This window comes from Pleurodeles waltl, chromosome 11, assembly GCF_031143425.1.
Source record: "Pleurodeles waltl isolate 20211129_DDA chromosome 11, aPleWal1.hap1.20221129, whole genome shotgun sequence".
Lineage (NCBI taxonomy): Eukaryota > Metazoa > Chordata > Amphibia > Caudata > Salamandridae > Pleurodeles > Pleurodeles waltl.
Genome location: NC_090450.1, coordinates 820,471,385 through 820,497,032, shown reverse-complemented (window position 1 = coordinate 820,497,032; position 25,648 = coordinate 820,471,385). Strand labels below are relative to the sequence as shown.

Here is a 25,648-nt window from a genome sequence, read left to right as displayed (position 1 = left end):
CGCAGGAGATCCCTCCGGATTAACGAATTGTGAGTAAATCACCCCTGCTCTGCCCAAAAAACTCAACACTTTGGAAGCGAAGGCTATCGAGCCACCACTGCATTCTGGACATGGTAGGCATTGAAAGACTGTTTCGGATAGGCTGTCCTTGGGCCCAGCACTGAAACCTAAGCCGAAAGGGTCTGCCCTGAGCTGAAAAACATTGGTTCCGGTGCCGAAACCTCCCACCTCCAATTTGGCGCTGACTCTTTCTCCACCGAAAAGACTGCCTGCCCTGGCTCCAACAACTTCAGCACCAAAAAGTAAACCCATTTTGGCACCGAAAAAACTTGATTCCAGAACATCCTCGGAATCAAAATCACCACCAGAGCCAATTCTACATAAAATGATGCAACAGCTCCAAGGCAATCAGTCACAACTTCACATCCAACCACAAACTGGGAGGGTGTTGCAGAAGACTGTTATCTCAACGCCTTCCAAGTGACAACTTACTTTTGAGGATGCTCTAGAACAACCCACACCTCCAGTCGAACAAATAATAACAGATAAGGACATAGAAGAGGCTCAGCTGCCTCTCTCTTCATCTCCTCCACCAATCACCACACCACCACCACATTCTCCATCACTGCAACATTACCACAGGGCCCCTCTGGACATTTCACCACAAGACTCACCTTATTCCCTCCATGATACATAAGATACAGGAGGTGGCATGGAGCTGTTACACACTGATATAGATCCTTAGTGTCAGTATGATGCAGATACACATACAGATGCAGACATAGAGGCTTTTCCAGCTAGATTTTCACCACCTGATGACTCTACTTCTTATCAAGAACTAGTGAGGAGGGCAGCAACTTATCATCAAGTACCTCTTCATAAGGATCCTATAGAGGATGTTTTCCTCTTTGAAACACTTGCTGCCTCACACAAAACAACTCAATATCTTCCTATGCTTAAAGGAATGTTAAGAAATAGGGGACAACATATTTCAAGACCCGTTAGAGCTCGGGTTATTACTCCTAGAGTGGAGAAATACAAGGGCTCTCCCTCAGACCCTATCTAAATTAGGAGTCAGATTCCGGCAGACTCTTTAATAGTGACTAACACTTGGAGGAGAGTTTCCTCCAAAGTTGCCCAAAATGCTCCACCTCCTGATAAGGAGAGTAAACTCATTTGCGCCTCAGGCAAGCGCGTTGCTGCTCAAGCAGCAAATCACTGGCTTATTGCCAACATGCAGGGACTCCTTGCAAGGTACGATAGAGCCCACTGGGATGAAATGCAACACCTACTCCAATACCTCCCAGAGGAACATAAGGGGCAAGAAATTGTTAATGAAGGATAGCTAATTTTTAATGGCTGTATACGCTGTGCTTTAGATTCGTCTTATATTGTAGCCAGAGGCTTCAATAGTAGTGTCCTCCTAAGCCAGTATGCATGGCTGTGCATTTCTGGCTTCAAAGTAGAGGTGCAACAAACAATTCAAAATGTGCTTTTTGAATAGGAACACCTCTTGGGCACACAGATAGTCCAGGCCCTAGAGTAAATGAGGAAGGGCAATGAGGTGGTGAAATCCGTGGGAGCACTCCAGCTTCCCACCTCTCATGTTGCTTTTCATAGGCTGCAATACAAGCCATCCTCTAAATCTCCCTCAGCTGAGACATCTTTACCCTAAAATAAGGGTCAGCCACATACATCCTCACACAGGGGATTTTAAAAAGGATTTTTTAGAGAGGGGAAATAATTAAAGAGGTAGAGGTAAAACAACCTCCCCTCGAGCTTCTGCCACTGTCTCTAAACAGTGACTCACTCAGGCAATCTTCCGAATGCCAGACACCTGTAGGACGGCACCTTCAGTTCTTTCTCCAAAATTGGCAAAAAATCACAACAGATCAATGGGTGTTGGATATTATTCAACATGGTTATTGTCTGGAGCTCAGTTCCACACCTCCAAATATCCCTCCATTGTATTGTATTGTAATAGTATGTTCGATGGCATCTGTCGCTGTAGATACGCATGTTCTGCAATAGCTCGCCATCTGGTGTTGGGCCGGAGTGTTACAAGTTGTTTTTCTTCGAAGAAGTCTTTCGAGTCACGGGACCGAGTGACTCCTCCTTTTGTCTCCATTGCGCATGGGCGTCGACTCTATCCTCGATTGTTTTTTTTCCGCCATCGGGTTCGGACAAGTTCCTGTCGCTCCGAGTTTCGGAACGGAAAATTAGCTAATTTCGGAAGATTTTCGTCGGTATTGTTGCGTTCGGGATCGGCGTACTTAGATTCAACACCGCATCGAAGATCGAAGAGCTCCGGTGCCCTTCGGGGTAGTTTTTCGATCCTCCGTCGGGGCCTGGTCGGCCCGACCGCGTGCTGAAGAACGCCGATGGAACGGACCCCGTTCCGTTTCTGCCCCAAATGCCACAATAAATACCCCTACACAGACCAACACTTGGTCTGCAACCTGTGCCTGTCACCTGAGCACAGCGAAGACACCTGCGAGGCCTGTCGTGCGTTCCGGTCCCGAAAAACACTCCGAGACCGTCGAGCCAGAAGACTTCAGATGGCGTCCGCGCCGACAGCCCACCGAGAGTTCGAGGAGCAGGAAGAGGAAGGTACCTTCTCGATCCAAGACTCCGACTCCGAAGGATTCGACGATACACAAACCGTGAGTAAGACGTCGAAAACCACACAGAGACACATTTACAAGGCCCAGGGGACGCCACTGCCATCCGGCCATGGCTCCACCCATAAATTCGGTGACCGACCGTCGGCACCGAAAAAGGCCCAAACAGTGCCGAGATCGTCCGACTCCGGTCGAGACACCGGCACGCAGCCTTCTCGGGACCGAGAAAGTGCTGGAGACAAGCCTCGACACCGAGATGCCGGTGTGGACACGGCTCGACGCCGAGACAGCGGCACCGAAACAGATCGACGCCGAGAGGTTTCGGCCCCGAAAAGGAAAAAAGTCACCTCGGAGCCGAAAAAACACGCAGACAAAGTTTCGATGCCGAAACAAACTGCAAGCGACCCAGCTTCAGGCTCTTATACAGAAGAGCACTCGCTAACCTCCCAAATGCAGAAGCATAGGTTTGCGGAAGAGCTACAAGCATCTGATGTGGACCATACGCAAAAGCGTATCTTCATTCAGCAGGGGACATGAAAAATAAGCACCCTTCCCCCCCATTAGGAGAAAGAGAAGGTTGGAGTTCCAGACGGAACAAACACCACAACCAAAAGTGGTGAAAAGAGTTACACCACCACCCTCTCCTCCGCCCGTGATTAACGTTTCACCAGCACAAACTCCATCACACTCCCCAGCTCACACCACCATGAGCCAGGGAGACCAAGATCAGGACGCATGGGACCTATACGACGCCCCAGTGTCAGATAACAATCCGGAGACATACCCTACAAAGCCATCTCCACCAGAAGACAGCACCGCGTACTCTCAAGTGGTGGCTAGAGCAGCACAATTTCACCACGTAAGCCTCCTCTCAGAACAGGTCGAGGATGATTTCTTATTCAACACACTCTCCTCCACCCACAGCTCATACCAAAGCCTGCCTATGCTCCCTGGTATGCTCCGGCACGCAAGAGACATCTTTAAGGAGCCGGTTAAAAGTAGAGCAATCACACCAAGGGTAGAAAAAAAGTATAAGCCGCCTCCTACGGACCCGGTTTTCATCACTACACAGCTGCCACCAGACTCTGTCGTTGTAGGAGCAGCTAGGAAAAGGGCCAACTCTCACACATCTGGAGATGCACCACCCCCAGATAAAGAAAGCCGCAAGTTCGATGCAGCTGGTAAAAGAGTCGCAGCACAAGCTGCAAACCAGTGGCGCATCGCGAACTCCCAGGCACTACTTGCGCGCTATGACAGAGCCCACTGGGACGAGATGCAACATCTCATTGAACATCTGCCCAAGGACTTACAAAATAGGGCAAAACAAGTGGTTGAGGAGGGACAGGCCATCTCCAACAACCAGATACGCTCCTCCATGGACGCTGCAGATACAGCTGCACGGACAATTAATACATCTGTAACTATCAGAAGGCATGCATGGCTCCGAACGTCTGGATTTAAACCAGAGATTCAACAAGCAGTTCTCAATATGCCTTTTAATGAAAAAGAACTGTTCGGTCCAGAAGTGGACACAGCGATTGAGAAACTCAAAAAAGATACAGACACTGCCAAAGCCATGGGCGCACTCTACTCCCCGCAGAGCAGAGGGAATTACAGCACATTCCGTAAAACGCCCTTTCGAGGGGGGTTTCGGGGTCAAAGCACACAAGCCAGCACCTCACAAGCCACACCGTCCAGTTACCAGGGACAGTATAGAGGAGGTTTTCGGGGACAATATAGAGGAGGGCAATTCCCTAGAAATAGAAGAAGATTTCAAAGCCCAAAAACCCCTACTACTAAACAGTGACTCACATGTCACTCACCCCCTCCACACAACACCAGTGGGGGGAAGAATAGGTCATTATTACGAAGCATGGGAGAAAATCACTACAGACACTTGGGTTCTAGCAATTATCCAACATGGTTATTGCATAGAATTTCTACAATTCCCTCCAAACATACCACCAAAAGCACAAAATTTAACAACGCACCATTCCAATCTCCTGGAGATAGAAGTGCAGGCACTATTGCAAAAGAATGCAATCGAATTAGTGCCAAACACACAAATAAACACAGGGGTTTACTCACTGTACTTTCTGATACCAAAGAAGGACAAAACGCTGAGACCAATCCTAGACCTCAGAGTAGTGAACACTTTCATCAAATCAGACCACTTCCACATGGTCACACTACAAGAAGTACTGCCATTGCTAAAACTACACGACTACATGGCAACTTTAGACCTCAAGGATGCTTATTTCCATATACCAATACACCCATCGCACAGGAAATACCTAAGGTTTGTATTCAAAGGAATACATTACCAATTCAAGGTACTGCCTTTCGGATTAACAACCGCACCAAGAGTCTTTACCAAATGTCTAGCGGTAGTCGCTGCACACATAAGAAGGCAGCAAATACATGTGTTCCCATATTTGGACGACTGGCTAATCAAGGCCCATTCGTTCATACAGTGCTCAAATCACACAAATCAGATCATACAAACCCTCTTCAAACTCGGGTTCACCGTCAACTTTACAAAATCCAACATTCTGCCGCGCAAGGTACAACAATACCTAGGAGCCATAATAAACACATCGAAAGGAGTAGCCACTCCAAGTCCACAAAGAATTCTAAATTTCAACACCATCATACAACGCATGTATCCAACACAAAAGATACAGGCAAAGATGGTATTACAACTCCTAGGCATGATGTCTTCATGCATAGCCATTGTCCCAAACGCAAGACTGCACATGAGGCCCTTACAACAATGCCTAGCATCACAGTGGTCTCAAGCACAGGGTCACCTTCTAGATCTGGTGTTAATAGACCGCCAAACTTACCTCTCGCTTCTGTGGTGGAACAACATAAATTTAAACAAGGGGCGGCCTTTCCAAGACCCAGTGCCACAATACGTAATAACAACAGATGCTTCCATGACAGGGTGGGGAGCACACCTCGATCAACACAGCATACAAGGACAATGGAACGTACATCAAACAAAACTGCATATCAATCACCTAGAACTTCTAGCAGTTTTTCAAGCACTAAAAGCCTTCCAACCAATAATAGTTCACAAATACATTCTCGTCAAAACAGACAACATGACAACAATGTATTATCTAAACAAGCAGGGGGGGACGCACTCCACGCAGTTAAGCCTGCTAGCACAAAAAATTTGGCATTGGGCAATTCACAACCAAATTCGCCTAATAGCACAGTTTATACCAGGGATCCAAAATCAACTCGCAGACAATCTCTCACGAGATCATCAACGGGTCCACGAATGGGAAATTCACCCCCAAATTCTGAACACTTATTTCAAACTCTGGGGAACACCTCAGATAGACTTGTTTGCAACAAGGGAGAACGCAAAATGCCAAAACTTCGCATCCAGATACCCACACAAACAATCCCAAGGCAATGCCCTATGGATGAACTGGTCAGGGATATTTGCTTACGCTTTTCCTCCTCTCCCTCTCCTTCCTTACCTGGTAAACAAACTCAGTCAAAGCAAACTCAAACTCATATTGATAGCACCAACTTGGGCAAGGCAACCCTGGTACACAACGCTGCTAGACCTATCAGTGGTACCCTGCATCAAATTGCCCAACAGGCCAGATCTGTTGACACAGCACAACCAAAAGATCAGACACCCAGATCCAGCATCGCTGAATCTAGCAATCTGGCTCCTGAAATCCTAGAATTCGGGCACTTACAACTTACCCAAGAATGTATGGAAGTCATAAAACAAGCCAGAAGGCCATCCACCAGGCACTGTTATGCATGTAAATGGAAGAGGTTTGTTTGCTACTGCCATATTAATCAAATACAACCATTACACACAACTCCAGAACATGTAGTGGGTTACTTGCTTCACTTACAAAAATCTAACCTAGCTTTCTCTTCCATTAAAATACACCTTGCAGCAATATCTGCATACCTGCAGACTACCTATTCAACTTCCCTATATAAGATACCAGTCATTAAAGCATTCATGGAGGGCCTTAGGAGAATTATACCACCAAGAACACTACCTGTTCCTTCATGGAACCTAAATGTTGTCCTAACTAGACTTATGGGTCCACCTTTTGAACCCATGCACTCCTGCGAAATACAATTCCTAACCTGGAAGGTGGCATTTCTCATCGCCATTACTTCCCTAAGAAGAGTAAGCGAGATTCAGGCGTTTACAATACAGGAACCTTTTATACAACTACACAAAAATAAAGTCGTCCTAAGGACCAATCCTAAATTTTTGCCAAAGGTTATTTCACCGTTCCATCTAAATCAAACAGTGGAACTTCCAGTGTTCTTTCCACAGCCAGATACCGTAGCTGAAAGGGCACTACATACATTAGATGTCAAAAGAGCATTGATGTATTACATTGACAGAACAAAAAACATCAGAAAGACTAAACAACTCTTTATTGCATTTCAAAAACCTCATGCAGGAAACCCAATTTCAAAACAAGGTATAGCCAGATGGATAGTTAAATGCATCCAAATCTGCTACCTTAAAGCTAAACGACAGCTGCCCATTACACCAAGGGCACACTCAACCAGAAAGAAAGGTGCTACCATGGCCTTTCTAGGAAACATCCCAATGCATGAAATATGTAAGGCAGCCACATGGTCTACGCCTCACACATTCACCAAGCACTACTGTGTATACGTGTTATCCGCACAACAAGCCACAGTAGGGCAAGCTGTATTAAGAACATTATTTCAGACTACTTCCACTCCTACAGGCTGATCCACCGCTTTTGGGGAAATAACTGCTTACTAGTCTATGCAGAACATGCGTATCTACAGCGACAGATGCCATCGAACTGAAAATGTCACTTACCCAGTGTACATCTGTTCGTGGCATCAGTCGCAGTAGATTCGCATGTGCCCACCCGCCTCCCCGGGAGCCTGTAGCAGTTTGGAAGTTACCTTCAATTAATTATATATGTATGATCTCAACCTTAAATAGGTGCATACTTAGTCACTCCATTGCATGGGCACTATTACTACAATTCAACTCCTACCTCACCCTCTGCGGGGAAAAACAATCGAGGATAGAGTCGACGCCCATGCGCAATGGAGACAAAAGGAGGAGTCACTCGGTCCCGTGACTCGAAAGACTTCTTCGAAGAAAAACAACTTGTAACACTCCGGCCCAACACCAGATGGCGAGCTATTGCAGAACATGCGAATCTACTGCGACTGATGCCACGAACAGATGTACACTGGGTAAGTGACATTTTCATTATATAGCGCTTACTACCCCTGATGAGGTGTCAAAGCACTTTTCGGCGAGTATCACGCAACTCCAGAACCCAAGAGGAGTTAGTGGTGGATTAGTATAGGGAAATATGAGTTCAGTTTTTGTATTTTTAGGAGTTAATTTGAGCAGAGGATATGATATGTGAGTTTATTAGTTGGATTGACTAGAGTAATGGAGGGATAGAGGAGGGAAGAATCCAGAAGTGTTGATTGGGAGTTTATAGTAATAGGATGAGGCTTGGGATGAGTAAGGAATTGATAGAGGGGGGAAGAGTCTGTGGAAAAAGTTAGGGAGATCATAGTAGCAGAAGGAGTTTTGGATGAGTCAAGGTGAGATAAATGAGGGAGAATTGATTAGGGTTGTTTGGGAGATCATGGTAGTAAAGTGAGGTTTGGATGAGCTAGATGTTGAAGGGGAAGGAAGAGCTTAGGCAGGGTTATTTTGGAGATGAAAGTAGTAGATGGGTTTGGGATGAGTCAGAGTGGGGATGGAGGATAGATTTGATAGCGACATGACATGGTGATGGGTAGACAAAGTAAAGCTTACCAGAGAGTACATTTATATTATATATATTTATTTATATATATGTTCGATGGCATGTGTAGCTGCAGATACACATGCTGTGCACATCCCGCCATCTAGTGTTGGGCTCGGAGTGTTACAAGTTGTTTTTCTTCGAAGAAGTCTTTTCGAGTCACGAGATCGAGGGACTCCTCCCATTTCGGCTCCATTGCGCATGGGCGTCGACGCCATCTTAGATTGTTTTTTTTCCGCCATCGGGTTCGGACGTGTTCCTTTTCGCTCTGGGTTTCGGGTCGGAAAGTTAGTTAGAATCTCGGAAAAATTGTCGGTATTATTTGCGTTCGGTATCGGGTTAGTTATAACAGATCGACACCGACTTTTGAAGAGCTCCGGTGGCCCTTTGGGTTTTTTTTGATCCCCCGTCGGGGCCTGGTCGGCCCGGCCACGTGTCTCTTCAAGACTGATGGAACGGACCCCATTCCGCTTCTGCCCAAAATGCCATAACAAGTATCCGTATACAAAGACTGCAGATGGCGCCGACAAGACAAGGGCGTTTCGAGGAGGAAGAAGAAACCTTCTCCATCCAGGAATCGGACTCGGACGAGCTCGATCCCGAAGAAATGCCGAAAACCGTGAGTAAGACGTCGAAACATAAAACTCACGAGAAGGCCACAAAAGCCCAGGGGACGCCACCGCCAACAGGCCATGGCTTAACCCGAAAAATAGGTGACCGAACATCGACACCTAAAAAGGGCACGCTGGTGTCGAAGTCATCCGACTCCGGTTGAGATAACGCCACACAGCAATCTCGGGCCCGAGATAGCGGCTCCGAGCAAGTTCGGCACCGAGACAGCGGCACCGAAATAAGTCGGCACCGAGACACAACGACGCCGAAAATAAAAAAAGGTTTCGTCGGAACTGAAAAAAGTAGCCGAAAAGGTTTCGATACCGAAACATCCGGCCTCAGAACCGAAATCAAGTTCCTACACAGAGGAACAAGGACTGTCCTCACAAATGAAAATACATAGATTTGGACAGGAATTGGAGACAATGGAGCCAGACTAAACCCAAAGAAGGCTCCACATCCAAAAAGAAACGGGGAAGATCAGCACTCTCCCTCCTATTAGAATGAAATGCAAACTTGCCTTCCAGGAGAAAGACAAGCAGCCACAGGCAAAGGTGGCTAGGAATTGGAGACAATGGAGCCAGACTAAACCCAAAGAAGGCTCCACATCCAAAAAGAAACGGGGAAGATCAGCACTCTCCCTCCTATTAGAATGAAATGCAAACTTGCCTTCCAGGAGAAAGACAAGCAGCCACAGGCAAAGGTGGCTAAACAAGTAAGCCCGCCACCGTCTCCACAACGCTCGCCGCAACCATCACCGCCAGCCACTCCACCTATGATGCAATCCCCGACTCATACAGGGATGAGTCAAGATGACCCAGAAGCGTGGGATCTTTATGATGCGCCAGTCTCAGATAATAGTCCTGACTGTTATCCAGCTAGACCGTCGCCACCAGAAGATAGTACAGCCTACGCACAGGTGGTGTCGAGGGCAGCGGCATTTCATAATGTCAGCCTGCATGCAGAGCCCATTGAAGATGACTTTCTATTTAATACACTGTTGTCCACACACAGCCAGTACCAGAGTCTCCCCATGCTACCTGGAATGCTAAAACACTCCAAACAAGTGTTTGAGGAGCCTGTAAAAGGAAGGGCCATTACTCCAAGAGTGGAGAAAAAATATAAACCTCCACCAACAGATCCCGTGTACATCACACAACAGCTAACACCGGACTCAGTTGTAGTAGGGGCAGCTCGCAAGAGAGCGAACTCACATACTTCAGGAGATGCACCACCTCCAGATAAAGAAAGTCGAAAATTCGACGCAGCAGGGAAAAGGGTGGCGGCACAGGCAGCAAACCAGTGGCGTATTGCAACTCACAGGCTTTGTTGGCCAGATACGATAGGGCTCATTGGGACGAAATGCAACGCTTTATAGAACATTTGCCCAAGAAGTTCCAGAAGAGAGCACAGCAAGTAGTAGAAGGAGGACAGAGTATCTCCAACAATCAGATACGGTCAGCAATGGATGCAGCAGACATAGCTGCTAGAACTGTCAACACAGCAATATAGAGGGGGACAGTTCCAAAAAAGTAGAGGGAAGTTCCAAAGTCCCAAAACTCCACAAAACAAACAGTGAATTACACGTCACAAATCCCCAACACGTAACACCTGTGGGGGGGAGACTAACCAAGTTCTACAAACAATGGGTGGAAATAACTACAGATACTTGGGTATTAGCAATTATCCAGCATGGTTATTGCATAGAATTTCTCAATTTCCCTCCAAATGTCCCACCGAAAACACACAATAAGTCAAAACAACACATAGACCTTCTACAACTGGAAGTACAAGCGTTGTTACAAAAAGAAGCAATAGAATTAGTACCAGTTCATCAGAAAGGAACAGGAGTTTACTCTCTGTACTTTCTCATACCCAAAAAGGACAAAACTCTAAGACCTATATTAGATCTCAGAACGTTAAACACCTACATCAAATCAGATCGCTTTCACATGGTGACATTACAGGACGTAATCCCATTGCTCAAACAGCAAGACTACATGACAACACTAGACCTAAAGGATGCATACTTCCATATACCGATACATCCTTCACACAAAAAGTACCTAAGGTTTGTATTCCAAGGGGTACATTACCAATTCAAGGTGTTGCCATTTGGGATAACAACTGCGCCAAGAGTTTTTACAAAATGCCTGGCAGTGGTAGCTGCGCATATCAGAAGACAGCAAATACACGTGTTCCCATACCTAGACGATTGGCTAATCAAAACCAACACTCAAAAAAGGTGTTCACAACACACAAAGTATGTTATCGAGACACTCCACAAACTAGGTTTCTCAATCAACTACACAAAGTCGCACATTCAGCCGTGCCAAACACAGCAATACTTAGGGGCGACAATCGACACAACAAAAGGGGTTGCCACTCCAAGTCCACAAAGGGTACAAGCTTTTCACAAGGTAATACAGGTCATGTATCCAGAACAAAGAATACAGGTCAAGATGGTAATGAAACTACTAGGCATGATGTCCTCATGCATAGCCATAGTCCCAGATGCCAGATTGTACATGCGGCCCTTACAACAGTGCCTAGCATCACAATGGTCACAGGCACAGGGTCAACTTCTAGATCTAGCGTTGATAGACCGCCAAACATACACCTCGCTTCTATGGTGGAACAACATAAACTTAAACCAAGGGTGGCCTTTCCAAGACCCAGTGCCTCAATACGTAATAACTACGGATGCCTCCATGATAGGATGGGGAGCTCATCTCAATCAACACAGCATCCGGGGACAATGGGACACTCAGCAAAGACAACTTCACATAAATCACTTAGAACTACTGGCAATATTTCTAGCGCTAAAAGCATTTCAACCCATAATAAGCCAAAAACACATCCTTGTCAAAACAGACAACATGACAACGATGTATTATCTCAACAAACAAGGAGGAACACACTCAACTCAGTTGTCTTCTAGCACAAAAAATATGGTATTGGGCGATTCACAACCACATTCGCCTAATAGCACAGTTTATTCCAGGGATTCAGAATCAGTTAGCAGACAATCTTTCTCGGGATCATCAACAGATCCACGAATGGGAGATTTACCCCGAAATACTAAACACTTACTTCCAAAGATGGGGAACACCACAAATAGACCTATTTGCAACAAAAGAAAACGCAAAATGCCAAAACTTCGCATCCAGATACCCACAAGATCAGTCTCAGGGCAATGCGTTATGGATGAGTTGGTCAGGGATATTTGCATACGCTTTTCCCCCTCTCCCACTCCTTCCATATCTAGTAAACAAATTGAGTCGAAACAAACTCAAACTTATACTAATAGCACCAAATTGGGCAAGACAACCTTGGTACACAACACTACTAGACCTCTCAGTAGTGCCTCATGTCAAACTACCAAACAAACCAGATCTGTTAACTCAACACAAACAACAGATCAGACACCCAAATCCAGCATCGCTCAATCTAGCAATTTGGCTCCTGAAATCTTAGAATTCGGACACTTAGACCTTACACAGGAATGTATGGAGGTCATAAAACAAGCTAGGAAACCAACCACTAGACATTGCTATGCAAATAAGTGGAAAAGATTTGTTTATTATTGCCACAATAATCAAATCCAGCCATTACACGCATCTGCTAAAGACATTGTAAGCTACTTACTACATTTGCAAAAGTCAAAGCTAGCTTTTTCATCCATTAAAATACATCTTACCGCAATTTCAGCTTATCTGCAAATTACACACTCAACTTCATTTTTTAGGATACCAGTCATTAAAGCATTTATGGAAGGCTGTAGCCGTTTAGAAGTTGATCTTGAACATTTGTAAATTTGTAAATATATTACTTTAAACTACATTATGTACATACGTATTCACTCCATTGCATGGGCACTATTACTATAATACACAACTCCTACCTCACCCTCTGCGGGGAAAACAATCTAAGATTGAGTCGACGCCCATGCGCAATGGAGCCGAAATGAGGAGTCCCTCGATCTCATGACTCAAAGCCTTCTTCGAAGAAAAACAACTTGTAACACTCCGAGCCCAACACTAGATGGCGGGATGTGCACAGCATGTGAATCTGCAGCGACTAATGCCACGAACAGATGTACACTGGGTAAGTGACATTTTCCATATACACACACACACACACACACTTTAATCATTTTATTTTTCTGTAATTTATTTATTCATTATTTAATTTTCTTTATTTTATTTTAATTTACTTATTTATAATTTTAGTTTTATTTATATATATTTGTTATTTACACACATATACACACATATATATATATATATATATATATATATATATATATATATATATATATATATATTCTCATACATATACATATTTAATCGTGAGTAAATTTACATTTGGTAAACAGGTTTAAAGAGTATGTGTGTAATTTATTGTTATGACATAGTAGCAGTTACATATTTCCTAAAGATCTATACATATCTAGAATCTACACATATTCAGATTAAAAATATTTATCAAAACAGGCGTACGCAGTCCATTGCTGTTTGAGTATGGTTGTTAGGAAGGAAAGAGCCAACTCTTGAGTCGTCTTCTGAAGACAATATAGTTATCCGTGGATCTTATATTTGGGGAAATGAATTCCATAGTGTGGCTGTTTGCACAGAGAAGGATGTACCACCTATAGTATTTTTCTTGTATGGTGGTGTTCTAAGGCGGGGTGCCAATCTTGAACAGAGATTTCTTTGTTGAATGTATTCAGTTATTTTGTTTCTGATAAAAAGTGGTCCTGTTCCATGTATAGCTTTGTGGGTGATAAAAGCAGCTTGAATGTGCATCTTTTGGCAACAGGTAACCAGTGTAGTGTTCCCAAAGCAGGGGAGACGTGGGCTTGTGGCTTCACATGTAATAGTAGCCTGGCAGCGGAGTTTTGAATGTGTTGTAATTTTTTCATAATAGAAAGAGATGATCCATGGTAGAGGCCATTGGCATAATCCAGATTGGATAGTACAAGAGAGATAGTACCCTGCACCTTGTGTGGAAATCTGGGGTGGGGGAAGATGCGTCGCAGTGCCTTCAAGGTGATGAAGCTTGTTCGTGCTAATTTGTCCACTTAGGCATTCATAATTAACTTGGAGTGCATGGTAATTCTGAGTTTTTTAACTTCCTTGGATAATTGAGGAGGTGGTCCAAGATCGTCAGGCCAGGCGCACAGTGTGTCATACCTTTTCCAGTCTCCACAGATGAGAATTTCCGTTTTGGAGGCATATAGTGTGAGATGGCTCCAAGTGATCCACTGATCAACAGCTCTGAGGTAACTGAAGATTTGTTAGTTTTCAATGTTTTTGGGGCATTCCAATTTTAGTAGTATTTGTGTGTCATCTGCATAGTTGTAGCATGTGAGTTGAAAATCATTGATCAGTTCTGGTAATGATATCATGTAGATGTTGAAAAGCAAAAGGTGAGATGATTGATCCTTGGGGGACCCCTGCTTTTGTGGGATAGGGTTTGGATGAGAAGGGGGGGGAGAATAGATAAATAATAGTTCTGTTTTGAAGGTAGGATGTAATCCAGTTGAGAACAGCCCCTTCTATGCCGGCATCGTGGAGTCTTTGAATTAGTGTCATGGTCAGCCCCATTAAAGGCAGCCAAGAGGTCCATGAGAATTAGTGCAGCAACTCCATTGCAGTCGACTGTGTTTTTAAGATCATCCCAGATTGCTATGAGTGTCGATTCAGTGCCTCTTTCTGGGCGGAACCCAGTTTGGTAGTCAAAGTATGGAATTGTCTTCAATGAATTGTGACAACTGGGCGAATGCTGCTCTTTCTATCAGGTTGCCTATGAAAGGTCCATTCGTGATAGGTCTGTAGTTGTTGGGGGGACTGCAGCTCCTTGCACTCAAACTCTCACAGGATCGCATCACTCTCCTCAAACAGGAAGTCCAAACTTTACTTGCAAAGGGAGCAATAGAACCAGTTCCTATTCAGCATCAAGGAACAGTGGTGTATTCCCTTTACTTTCTCATGCTCAAAAAAAGATGGCTCACGAAGACCCATTCTGGATCTCAGACCCCTAACATGATATCAGAACATTCTCATATGGTCACACTCCAAGATGTTACCCTTGCTACAACAGGATGACTTCCTAGCAGCATTAGATCTTAAAGATGCCTATTTCCATATTCCTTTTTACCCAGTTCATCACAAATATGTCGTAGAAGGGCAGCACTATCAATTCAAAGTGCTCCCGTTCGGGGTCAACACAGCACCAAGAGTGTTAACAAAATGTATAGCGGTGGTAGCAGCTAACCTCTGCAGACAGAAGGTTCATGTGTAAACATACCTAGATGACTGGCTTATCAAAGCCAGCTCTCTCAATCAATGTCTCGGTGTAAGGAAATGCCTCCTTGGCATGGTTACCGGATTTGGGGTCAGCTATCCCCCATTGTGAGTAAAGGACGGCTCTCCAGTAGGGTTGTATTTGAAGGGGTTGGAGGTGGGATTTGACTGCATTAATGGTAAAGTCTAATTGAGGAAGTAGGGTTATTGCGGCCCAAGTGTGTTGAAGCACTTCTGACGAGTTGCACTTTTGATTAGCCAATCATCTAAATATGGAAAGACGTGTATGTTTTGTCTGCGAAGGTGAGCAGCTACTACTGCAAGACATTAGGTGAAGACCCTGGGGGTGGTACTGACCCCCTCCACCACCCGAAAAAGGGAAGCGGTTTGGATTTAAAATGCTGCCCATTGTAAGGAAATGCCTCCTTGGCATGGTTACCCCCTGACTTTTTGCCTTTGCTGATGCTATGTTTTGAATTGAAAGTGTGCTGAGGCCTGCTAACCAGGCCCCAGCACCAGTGTTCTTTCCCTAACCTGTACTTTTGTTACCACAATTGGCACACCCTGGCATCCAGGTAAGTCCCTTGTAACTAAGGGCCCTGATGCCAGGGAAGGTCTCTAAGGGCTGCAGCATATCTTATGCCACCCTGGGGACCCCTCACTCAGCACAGACACACTGCTTACCAGCTTGTGTGTGCTGGTGGTTTACTTACCTGCAAGAACTAACAATTACTTACCTCCCCTAGGAACTGTGAAAATTGCACTAAGTGTCTAGTTTTGAAATAGCTATATGTGTTTTATTTGAAAAGTATATATGCTATTGTGATTATTCAAAGTTCCTAAAGTACTTACCTGCAATACCTTTCATTTGAAGTATTACATGTAAAATTTGTGGTTCTTAAAATAAACTAAGAAAAGATATTTTTCTATACAAAAACCTATTGGCCTGGAATTGTCTCTGAGTGTGTGTTCCTCATTTATTGCTTGTGTATGTACAACAAATGCTTAACACTACTCCTTTGATAAGCCTACTGCTCGACCACACTACCACAAAATAGAGCATTAGTATTCTCTTTTTGCCACTATCTTACCTCTAAGGGGAACCCTTGGACTCTGTGCATACTATTCCTTACTTTGAAATAGTGCATACAGAGCCCCCTACACCTAGGATCTCTGCTGTTCCACCTTAAAGCCACAAATGTAGCTTGCATCTCAGTAGTTCAGTCTTCCCTCATCTACCTTGCTTACTACCTCTTTGTATGACATCCTCTGCCCCCCTATTAGGAGTTTTGGTGGTGATGTTTCCTGGGACCAGTCAGTGTGCATTGGAGCAACATACAGTGCGTCCGACCAGACTATCACTCATCATATTGTGGACCGGCCTACTATGGACAAGCAAATTATCAACAGGTGAGTGTCATCTTTCTATAGTCAGATATCCATGGGACGCTATTAGTTTCTTACAAGCTATGCATGAAGGGTTATTTTCTATACTTTAAAATATATGATATCCATATCTAATATGTGCCTTTCTTCCTAGTTCACATAGAACCTCTTTTGTTACTGATATGAAAGCACTAATGTGGATCCATTGACTGTGGCTTGATTGGAAGAATAAAACACTGGCAGAGCTGTCACGTCGCTTTCCTTATTCTAATGAGAGTACTCGATTTGAGCAGCAAATTCGCCTGCAGTGTGGGAAACTTAGTCTAACCCACTACAGGTGACACCCGTCGTCCCAATCCAGGTATTGCTCCGGCTAACTAGCAGTGCCTCATCTCTACCAAAGAGCAGGGATTATTGGGCAGCCGAGCACATGACACAATTGACTCCTCAGGGAAATTGTGGTCACTCATCCGTTTCTCTCAGCTACATTAGTCTCACATATACAATGACAAATGGAGGCAGTATATGTTCCAATAAGGGTTTAATGAAGCAACTGCATCTTATATAATAAAGCATGTACTGCAATTACCAGGTTGATAAAGCGGTACATGATTAAAATTGTGACAAGGAGAGTAAAGCATAGAAATAACCCTACCTCATTGTCATTAGAGTCTATAGACTAATTCCTACCTGGGCTATATTAGAGCACAGGGTGTTCAGCTCTAGTTCTGCCCTTCAGGTTCCCCTGGGAAGACATCATCCCCCATACCTGAGCAAAGGCCTGAAGCCTACATAAGCAGCTGTAGCGAAGCGTTCAGCAATCAGCATACAGTCGTGGTCATCTCAGCTCAGGACACCTTATGGGCTGTGCTGACTGGGGAGTGACTCCTTGTTTTTCTCATTATCTCCTCCAGCCTTGGAGAGTCCGGTGCTTGATAGAGGGTGGGTGGCATTAGAGAAATGGAACGCAGGAAATGTGGGGAGAGTGAAAGGCTAAAGGAGAGAGAAAGAGACGAGAGAAAGAAAATAAAGATGACAGAAAAATAGGTAAAAGTTAAGTGACATCAAAATACATAAAGATGGCTGTAAGGAAATGCCTCCTTGGCATGGTTGCCCCCTGACTTTTTGCCTTTGCTGATGCTATGTTTACAATTGAAAGTGTGCTGAGGCCTGCTAACCAGGCCCCAGCACCAGTGTTCTTTCCCTAACCTGTACTTTTGTATCCACAATTGGCAGACCCTGGCATCCAGATAAGTCCCTTGTAACTGGTACTTCTAGTACCAAGGGCCCTGATGCCAAGGAAGGTCTCTAAGGGATGCAGCATATCTTATGCCACCCTGGAGACCTCTCACTCAGCACAGACACACTGCTTGCCAGCTTGTGTGTGCTAGTGAGAACAAAACGAGTAAGTCGACATGGCACTCCCCTCAGGGTGCCATGCCAGCCTCTCACTGCCTATGCAAGTATAGGTCAGTCACCCCTCTAGCAGGCCTTACAGCCCTAAGGCAGGGTGCACTATACCATAGGTGAGGGTACCAGTGCATGAGCATGGTACCCCTACAGTGTCTAAACAAAACCTTAGACATTGTAAGTGCAGGGTAGCCATAAGAGTATATGGTCTGGGAGTTTGTCAAACACGAACTCCCCAGCACCATAATGGCTACACTGAAAACTGGGAAGTTTGGTATCAAACTTCTCAGCACAATAAATGCACACTGATGCCAGTGTACATTTTATTGTAAAATACACCACAGAGGGCACCTTAGAGGTGCCCCCTGAAACTTAACCAACTATCTGTGTAGGCTGACTGGTTCCAGCAGCCTGCCACACTAGAGACATGTTGCTGGCCCCATGGGGAGAGTGCCTTTGTCACTCTGAGGCCAGTAACAAAGCCTGCACTGGGTGGAGATGCTAACACCTCCCCCAGGCAGGAGCTGTAACACCTGGCGGTGAGCCTCAAAGGCTCACCCCTTTGTCACAGCCCAGCAGGGCACTCCAGCTTAGTGGAGTTGCCCGCCCCCTCCGGCCACGGCCCCCACTTTTGGCGGCAAGGCTGGAGGGAACAAAGAAAGCAACAAGGAGGAGTCACTGGCCAGTCAGGACAGCCCCTAAGGTGTCCTGAGCTGAGGTGACTCTAACTTTTAGAAATCCTCCATCTTGCAGATGGAGGATTCCCCCAATAGGGTTAGGATTGTGACCCCCTCCCCTTGGGAGGAGGCACAAAGAGGGTGTACCCACCCTCAGGGCTAGTAGCCATTGGCTACTAACCCCTCAGACCTAAACACGCCCTTAAATTTAGTATTTAAGGGCTACCCTGAACCCTAGAAAATTAGATTCCTGCAACAACAAGAAGAAGGACTGCCTAGCTGAAAACCCCTGCAGAGGAAGACCAGAAGACAACAACTGCCTTGGCTCCAGAAACTCACCGGCCTGTCTCCTGCCTTCCAAAGAACTCTGCTCCAGCGACGCCTTCCAAAGGGACCAGCGACCTCTGAATCCTCTGAGGACTGCCCTGCTTCGACGACGACAAGAAACTCCCGAGGACAGCGGACCTGCTCCAAAGAGACTGCAACTTTATCCAAAGGAGCAGCTTTAAAGAACCCTGCAATCTCCCCGCAAGAAGCGTGAGACTTGCAACACTGCACCCGGCGACCCCGACTCGGCTGGTGGAGAACCAACATCTCAGGGAGGACCCCCGGACTACTCTACGACTGTGAGTACCAAAACCTGTCCCCCCTGAGCCCCCACAGCGCCGCCTGCAGAGGGAATCCCGAGGCTTCCCCTGACCGCGACTCTCTGAAACCTAAGTCCCGACGCCTGGAAAAGACCCTGCACCCGCAGCCCCCAGGACCTGAAGGACCGGACTTTCACTGCAGAAGTGACCCCCAGGAGTCCCTCTCCCTTGCCCAAGTGGAGGTTTCCCCGAGGAAGCCCCCCCTTGCCTGCCTGCAGCGCTGAAGAGATCTCTTGATCTCTCATTGACTTCCATTACGAACCCGACGCTTGTTCTAACACTGCACCTGGCCGCCCCCGCGCCGCTGAGGGTGAAATTTCTGTGTGGGCTTGTGTCCCCCCCGGTGCCCTACAAAACCCCCCTGGTCTGCCCTCCGAAGACGCGGGTACTTACCTGCTGGCAGACTGGAACCGGGGCACCCCCTTCTCTCCATTGAAGCCTATGTGTTTTGGGCACCACTTTGAACTCTGCACCTGACCGGCCCTGAGCTGCTGGTGTGGTAACTTTGGGGTTGCTCTGAACCCCCAACGGTGGGCTACCTTGGACCAAGAACTGAACCCTGTAAGTGTCTTACTTACCTGGTAAAACTAACAAAAACTTACCTCCCCCAGGAACTGTGAAAATTGCACTAAGTGTCCACTTTTTAAATAGCTATTTGTGAATAACTTGAAAAGTATACATGCAATTGAAATGATTCAAAGTTCCTAATGTACTTACCTGCAATACCTTTCAAACAAGATATTACATGTTAAATTTGAACCTGTGGTTCTTAAAATAAACTAAGAAAAGATATTTTTCTATAACAAAACCTATTGGCTGGATTTGTCTCTGAGTGTGTGTACCTCATTTATTGTCTATGTGTATGTACAACAAGTGCTTAACACTACTCCTTGGATAAGCCTACTGCTCGACCACACTACCACAAAATAGAGCATTAGTATTATCTATTTTTACCACTATTTTACCTCTAAGGGGAACCCTTGGACTCTGTGCATGCTATTCCTTACTTTGAAATAGCACATACAGAGCCAACTTCCTACAATGGCCATTAGGTCACCAGGGATGAGGCGCAGGTGGGAGCCTGTGGGTGAAGATGGGCCCCAATCTGAGAGTCAGGCAGGCTCTGTTTGAACACAGCAGAGGCAGTAGCAACAGGTGGAGCTGCACAGAGGAGAGCGAGCACTGACCGTGAGGCAGAAAATTGTGGCAGAAAGGTAGACTATCGCAAACAATTCCATCGGGTGCGCCTTAGATGCTGCTGATAAGGCTGAATGCAGCATTAATACCAGCATCATTATTAGACGCCTTGCTTGGCTTAGATGCTCTGGATTTAAGCCAGATGTTCAGCTGGCAGTCTTAACAATGCCCTTTGATAAAAAGCACCTTTTGGTACACAAGTCGACACAACTTTAGAAAAACTAAAAAATGAAAGGAAAACGCAAAAGCAATAGGGGCCCTCAAAGCCTCAGCCCGGTTTCGCAAGAAGGTTTAGGCCATACTTTACGGACCAGTCTTCCACACAGTTCAAGACTGCCCCTTAGTCCTACACAAGGGGATTTTGTAGAGATTCCTACAGAGGGAACAATAATAAAGGTAGTGGCAAGGCATCCAATTCTAGAGGCGCCACCTCCACTGCCAAACAATGTCTGCCTCCACCTTCCACCGCCAAACGCCACTCCTGTAGGGGAAGACTTTAACTGTTTTACCCAGTGGTCAGATACCACCACTGACCAGTGGGTTCTTTTATTTATCCAAAATGGTTACTGCCTAAAGCTTATTTCCACTCCACCAAACATACCCTCTTGCACTCACATACTTTCACAAGGACATCTCACACTTCTCACAGAGGAAGTACAATCTCTTCTCCTCAAAGTGGCCATAGAGCCAGTCCCATTAAAATATCGAGGTTCGGGAATATACTCCCTGTACTTTGTGAAAAAAGACGGTTCACAAAAATTATTTGTTACTTAGATCTCAGACTGTTAAACCACTACACTCTATCAGAACATTTCCAGATGGTCACTCTTCAGGATCTCATGCCCCTTCTCCAACAGGATGACTTTATGACAACGTTAGATCTAAAAGATGCTTACTTTCTCTTTCCAGTTCATCCAGCACACTGCAAATACCTCAGATTGTGGTGACAGGAAAACCCTACCAATTCAAGATCTGCCCCTTTGGGGTCACAGCCACTCCCACAGTATTCACCAAGTGTCTTGCAGTGGTTGCAGCACACCTCGGGACAGCACATTCATGTCTTCCCTAACTTGGACGACTGACTTATCAAAGCCAGCACCTTACCACAACGTCAACATCACACTCCACTCATAATCAATCTCCTACACACTCTAGGATTCACAGTCCGTTATCTCAAATCCCATCTCCAGCCTCTGCAGAAACAACCTCATCTAGACGCGGTTCTCAATACACAATTAGGGCTAGCATTCCCCAGCTCAGCCCGTGTTCAAACTTTCCACTCATTCATTTCTCAGGTACCAGAAAACCATTCACAGTGATGATTTTCATGAGCCTGCTAGAGATGATGGCATCCTGTATTGCCATCCTACCTCACACCGGACTTCCCATGCGTCCCCTTTAACAGTGCCTCACTCGTCAATGATCTCAGGCACAGGGTCAACTGGAAGATCTAGTGGTGTTGGACCTCCAAGCTCATCGCTCTCTGCAATGGTGGAATACCACAAACCTTATGAAAGGGCGGCCTTTTTTTTGGACCCTGCGCCTCAGATCATTCTCACTACAGACACATCACAGACCGGTTGGGGAACTCATCTCCTCAACCTGACAATACAAGGCCTATGGAATATCACTCAACAGTCTTTACACATCAATCACCTGGAATTGCACGCAGCCTTCCTAGCAGTGAAGGTGTTCTTCCACATTTGCATTACAAAGTAGTGCTAGTACGTACAGACAACATGACTGGCATGTACTATCTTCAAAAACAAGGCGGTGGCACGTTCATCTCAACTGTCCCATCTTGCCCAGACACTATGGAAATGGGAAATTCATCACCACATTAACATAGAGGCACGGTATCTCCCAGAAACGGGCAGTTAAATTGCAGACTTTCTCAGCAGGAGGCAGCAACAAGTCCATGAATGGGAACTTCACCCATAAGTCCTACAACAGTACTTCCTAAAGTGGGGAACACCTTAAATAGACCTATTTGCCACTGCGCAAAACTCTAAATGCCAAAGCTTCACAGCAAGGTACCCTCACCCTCAGTCCAAAGGCAATGATCTATAGATGTGTTGGTCATGGATATTTGCTTATGCTTTTCTTCCTCTCCCACTCATTCCTTTTCTGGTAAGGAAACTCAAACAATCCTCCCTTACCATGATACTTGTAGGTCCCACATGGGCTCGTCCGCCCTGGTTCACAACACTTCTGGATCTCTCACTAGTTCCACACCAGAAGCTCCCCAACAGGCTGGACCTTTTAACACCGAATCAAGGACAAATAAAACATCCAGACCCGAACTCACTCAACTTTGCAATATGGCGCCTGAGGTTGTAGAATTTGGTTATTTACCACTACCACAAGAATGTATGCACACTCTTAAAGAAGCAAGTAGACCCACAACTAGACAATGTAATGCAGCAAAGTGGAAACGCTTTGTCTGCTACTGCCAACCAAAAAACATGGCCACTCTCAAACCAACTGTGCAACAGATTTTTTGTTACTTACTGTATTTACAAAAAGCTAAGTTAGCTTACTCTTCCATTCGACTTCTTCTAGCAGCTATAGCTGCATATCTTCAAAATAGACAGCACACTTCTTTATTTAGGGTTCCAGTCATCAAAGCATTTGTGGCAGGACTTTGAGTCATTCCACCAAGGGTGCCTCAGGCATCATCATTGAATCTTAATATTGTTCTCACAAGGCTCATGGGTCCCCCTTCTGAGCCACTACATTCCTGCACTTTACAATTCCTGTCATGGAAGGTAGCTTTTCTGGTGGCTATCACTTCCCTTAGATTTGTCAGTGAACTCCAGGCCTTAACCTTGGAAGACCCTTTCTCCCAAATTCACTAAGAAAAAGCAGTTCTTTGAACTAATCCAAAATTCCATCCAAAGGTAGTTTCTCAGTTTCAGATCACTCAATCAGTTGAACTAACAGTTTTCTTCCCGAACCGGACTCTGTGGTGGAAAGGGCGCTACACACTCTGTTAAAAAAGACTCTTATGTATTATATAGAGAGAACCAAACAGTTCAGGAAAACTAAATAACTCGTTGTGGCCTTTTCAATGTCCTACAAAGGAAACTCTATATCAAAAGCTGGTATAGCTAGATAGGCAAATGTATCCAAAATTGCTATGATTAAGCAAAGCAAAACTTGCCTCTTACACATAGAGCACACTGTACTAGGAAGAATGGTGCTTCAATGGCTTTCATAAGGAACATACTTATAGCAGATGTTTGTAAAGCAGCAACACGGTCTACCCCACATACCTTTACAAAACACTATTGTGTAGATGTACCAGCAAGGCATCAAGGTAATGTTGATACCTATGATACTCATAGCACCAACGTGGGCCCGCCAACCGTGGTACAAAACATTGTTAGACCAGTCAGTAGTATTTGGGTTTTTTTAAGCAAAAAATGTTTACAAAAATGCTTTTTAGCTCTGGGGGAAGGGGTCCCTATGGGACCCGGAGCTAAGGGATCATGGTGTCCCTGCCCCCTTGATTTATTTATTTTTTTAAACTTTTTTTTGTGGGACTCAGCTGAAGCCGTGTCCCAAGATGGCTGCCCACGGTTCCTGTTTTGAAGTGTTGGCAGCCAACCAGAGCTCTACATTTGCCGTGCATGAGTTCTTAATCTTCGCGAAGTTGTCGCATCGTCAGATATACCAATATATTTTACCTTTAATATCGCCTAAATTGCTGGACGGATTTGCCCCAAATAAGCAAAAGCACAATCTGTGTACCGAAAGCTAGCCTTCTGCCAAATTTGGTGTCATTCCGTCCAGTGGTTTGGGCTGTAGCCTTGTTCAAAGGTCCTATGTGAATTAACATGGGAAATGCAACTCTTTTGACACCGCCCCCTCCCCACTGTTCTCAGCCCAACTGAAGAATCACCCCAAAGACTTTCCATGTGCAAAAATAATTATCGGGGCACTTTTTTGGGGACATTTTTTGAAGATTCCTAAAATGGTGCCAAAGATACAGGCAAGTAAAAAAAAAGACTTTCTGTTGAAACATCGTTCTAACTATAACTATCTAGTGACGACTGCTAGGTAATAAATATATATATGCGTGTATTAAATTTTGCACCATAACAGCTGTTATGTATTAGAAAATGTGCTCAATACTGCTCTCTACTCTGATTCAAGCATGTGAATCTAGGAAAGTTCCAATACTGGAGTAAGGAAATAAGTTACTTACCTGTAACTGTTGTTCTCCAGTATTGTAATCTTTCATAGATTCACATGTGACCCACCCACCTCCCATGAGAAGCTCACCTTTATCTCTCTCACTCTCTATCAGCACAGTACTGCTCGTAAGCACTAATGCTATGACAGTCTGAGGGAACTAGAGCTTCCCTCAGGAAGGTTCTACAGGGTAGTGTCTCCTGATTGGTTGTCTCTTAAGTTTAGTCCTTTTTTGATTAATGACTGATATGGTACTTAACTGAAAGGCCTAGGCTTTTATGTTTGTCTATGGTGACATTACTTTTCTAAGGTACCAGGTACTCCCATCTTGACGACGTGGAATGATTCAAGCACGTGAATCTATGAAAGATTCCAGTACTGGAGAACTACATTTACAGGTAAGTAACTTATTTCCATATAATATAATCATACACTTTAGCTTCTATATTGAAAGTTTTGCGCCAACCAGTCAGAGGGTGGGGGAGTAAAAAAAAAATATATATAAATAAATAAAGTTTGATTTCCCATGGAAAACGTAGCTCTCCAGTACAGGAAAAACATAATTAAACCAAATTTGGCAAAAAGTTAGGACACTACTCAAAGTGTGTTTTTTGATGTTCTGTTCAGGCATGTTCAAGAAATTATTGTTTAGAAAGGGGCTCGGATTGGGCATGAAGGGATTATTGCTCAGAAAGTTAGATATAACCGGACGATTGGTTCCGCAGTACCAAAAAAACTGAAGGAAAAAAAGGCAGCATTCAGGTTATCCGAGTTAGTTCTGGA

General features: G+C 45.0%; 1 protein-coding gene across 1 annotated transcript in view; it reads left to right on the top strand.

The window, feature by feature from the left end:
* PES1 (pescadillo ribosomal biogenesis factor 1) overlaps positions 1-25,648 on the top strand; it is a 210,061-nt gene that overhangs the window by 82,651 nt on the left and 101,762 nt on the right. Inside the window, exon 11 of the mRNA XM_069214643.1 lies at positions 16,636-16,761. Coding sequence (XP_069070744.1) covers positions 16,636-16,761 — 126 coding nt within the window. The remainder of the gene's footprint in view (positions 1-16,635; positions 16,762-25,648) is intronic.